Source organism: Berghia stephanieae, chromosome 10, assembly GCF_034508935.2.
Source record: "Berghia stephanieae isolate SIO BIC M18660-M18661 chromosome 10, UCSD_Bste_1.3, whole genome shotgun sequence".
NCBI lineage: Eukaryota > Metazoa > Mollusca > Gastropoda > Nudibranchia > Aeolidiidae > Berghia > Berghia stephanieae.
The window spans coordinates 25,719,519-25,722,018 of record NC_088369.1 but is presented as its reverse complement, the minus strand read 5'-3'; the positions used below and the strand labels follow the sequence as shown (position 1 = coordinate 25,722,018).

Here is a 2,500-nt window from a genome sequence, read left to right as displayed (position 1 = left end):
CTATCTATCTATCTATCTATCTATCTATCTCTCTATCTATCTATCTATATATCTATCTATCTATCTATCTATCTATCTATCTATCTATCTATCTATCTATCTATCTGCCGAGATTTCATTCAGCTTGTACTTGAGCTGTCCATTATGCGTTTGAGTATGATAACCTCACACAGGTCACAATGAAGTATTCAGTGTTTTAAAAAAAATGTTCACTCTAAAGAATTATTTTCTAGTTAGCTTTAACCCTGACCTCATGGCCACATAGAACGAGAGCCTTGACATTGAAGGGATGGCATAAAAAAACAAACAGAATTAAGGGTGGCCTAAAAACTGCAAATGTCCTTCATTCATCATTAAAATAAAAAACAATCACCCTCAAGATATTTTCAAATCCAAGACCCTTCCTCCCCTACCCTATCCCACCACGCCCCCCCCCCTTTCCAACACATACCTACCCCCCCCCCCCTTTTTTTTTCCAACACACCCATACCACCCCCACCTCCCTTTTTTTTCAACACATCCCCACCCCAAAACAAAAGCAAGAAAAAAAATAGATAAAAGAGATTTAGCGCAATATCCATTAAATTTGCTCAAAGCCCTTTACAAGCTCTTTTAAAAAAAGAGGAACTATCACGTTTGCGAAGTCCTGACCTAATTGGTGCATGTAACTGCGGTCTTTCCATGGTGGCGATAGCGTAGAAGATACACGCCAACCAATGACCGATCAAGGTGAAGGACACCATCAAGAGCAGCAAAACGGCAGACCCGTACTCGGCCACGGCTTCAATTCGACGGATGACACGTAGGAGACGCAACAGTCGGGCGATCTTCAGAACCCCGGTCACTGTCATGGTCTGGAAAAGAATTGAAATCATACATAAAACATAAAGTAAGATAAATAAATAAATATATAATAAATAAATAATTAAATAAGTTTATGAATAAAATTCCCTTCAATCATCTGATATTGGGAAATTTGTCTCTAGGGTCTATTCCAAAGGAAGACTGGAATAAGCTAGGCGCCAGCCGCAGTGCAGCGCCGCAAATTAAGCTGGGGCGAGGTGACTTGCTCAAGGTCACACAGCAGCAGCAGCGGGTGATCGAACTCGGTACCTTTCAGGTACAAAACAAAGAATGTACCTCTGAGCCACACTGTCCCATACAGTGGACATGTGGAAAAGGTAATAATGTGATAGTGGTCGAAAGGGAATGATATAAAGTAAAATGTGAAATTATGAAACACATAACGTGTCTTTCATAAGACAAAAAACAAACATCAAGGGTTTTGACTGAAATTGTATGAGTTAAGCTTAACCCTCACCTTACCAACCAGAGGAAAATCGTCACATTTGTCATGATAATAATAGAAAATGAAGTAAGTAGAAAAGTGCCAGAAGACAATAGAGAACTAATTTTTTTTCGCGTCGAGCGATGGGGGCTGGAACCCACGACCTGGTGGATGGCATAGACTGCTTAGCATCCCTTTCACGGCCAGGCGGGGTTGTCGTATCACTAAGTTAGTGGGTTCGAGCGTGTTCTTCGTAAAGTTATGGCCTGATACTGACCAAAACATGACGTCAAAATGCCAGTCTTTTGCCACAAAAGAAAACAAATCGTGAGTTGTATTCAATAGTTCAACCAATGAAATAACTTGTTTCCATTAGCTCTACTAACGACAACTCACTAAGCGGTGCAAAAACCAAATAATGACGTCAAACTGCCAGTCCTTTTGGATTTCAGTGTCAGGCTATAACATAACGATAGCTACGGTTCGAGCCCCCATCGCCGGGGGAAAATGTATTTCTATACAGTATTCTGGCACTTTTCTACTCACTTCATTTTCTGTTATTATCAACATAAGTGCCTGCTCGACTCACTTTTCTGAATTAATATTTGTAATTATACAAAGACTACAAGTCATATAGAACAAAATTTGATGATAAATCTTTTTGATATATATATATTATATATATATATATATATATATATTATATATATATATAATATATAAGAAATTAATACTGTTACGTCAAGCTCAATTTGCTTCACAAAACTATGTATGGTGTGTACTTATCACTTTTGAGTTTTTCAAAAAAATGTTTATGTTGGACTTGGGGAAATATTCTGAACATGGTCGGATGAGAGAGAGAGAGAGAGAGAGAGAGAGAGAGAGAGAGAGAGAGAGAGAGAGAGAGAGAGAGAGAGAGGGTGCAGAAAGAGAGAGAGAGAGAGAGAGAGGGTGGAGAAAGAGAGAGAAAGAGAGAGAGAGAGAGAGAGAGAGCGAGAGAGAGAGAGAGAGAGAGAGAGAGAGAGAGAGAGTTAAAATTCAATTTACATAATACCGTCTTTAGAAGACTGACAATATCTATTTATTTCCTCACCCCATCCAAGCTCATTTAATATATTTTTAAAATACCGATAATTATTAACGTGTAAGCTTCAACTTTTTAAACGAAGACAGATACTGTGAAGTTACGGGTTCTCCCTTTATCAACAAAAT

General features: G+C 38.6%; 1 protein-coding gene across 1 annotated transcript in view; it reads right to left on the bottom strand.

Moving 5' to 3' along the window:
• Positions 1–2,500, bottom strand: part of LOC144956061 (voltage-gated inwardly rectifying potassium channel KCNH6-like) — a gene marked incomplete in the record, with an annotated part of 67,694 nt that overhangs the window by 19,104 nt on the left and 46,090 nt on the right. Inside the window, 1 exon segment of the mRNA XM_078886382.1 lies at positions 652–854. Coding sequence (XP_078742508.1) covers positions 652–854 — 203 coding nt within the window.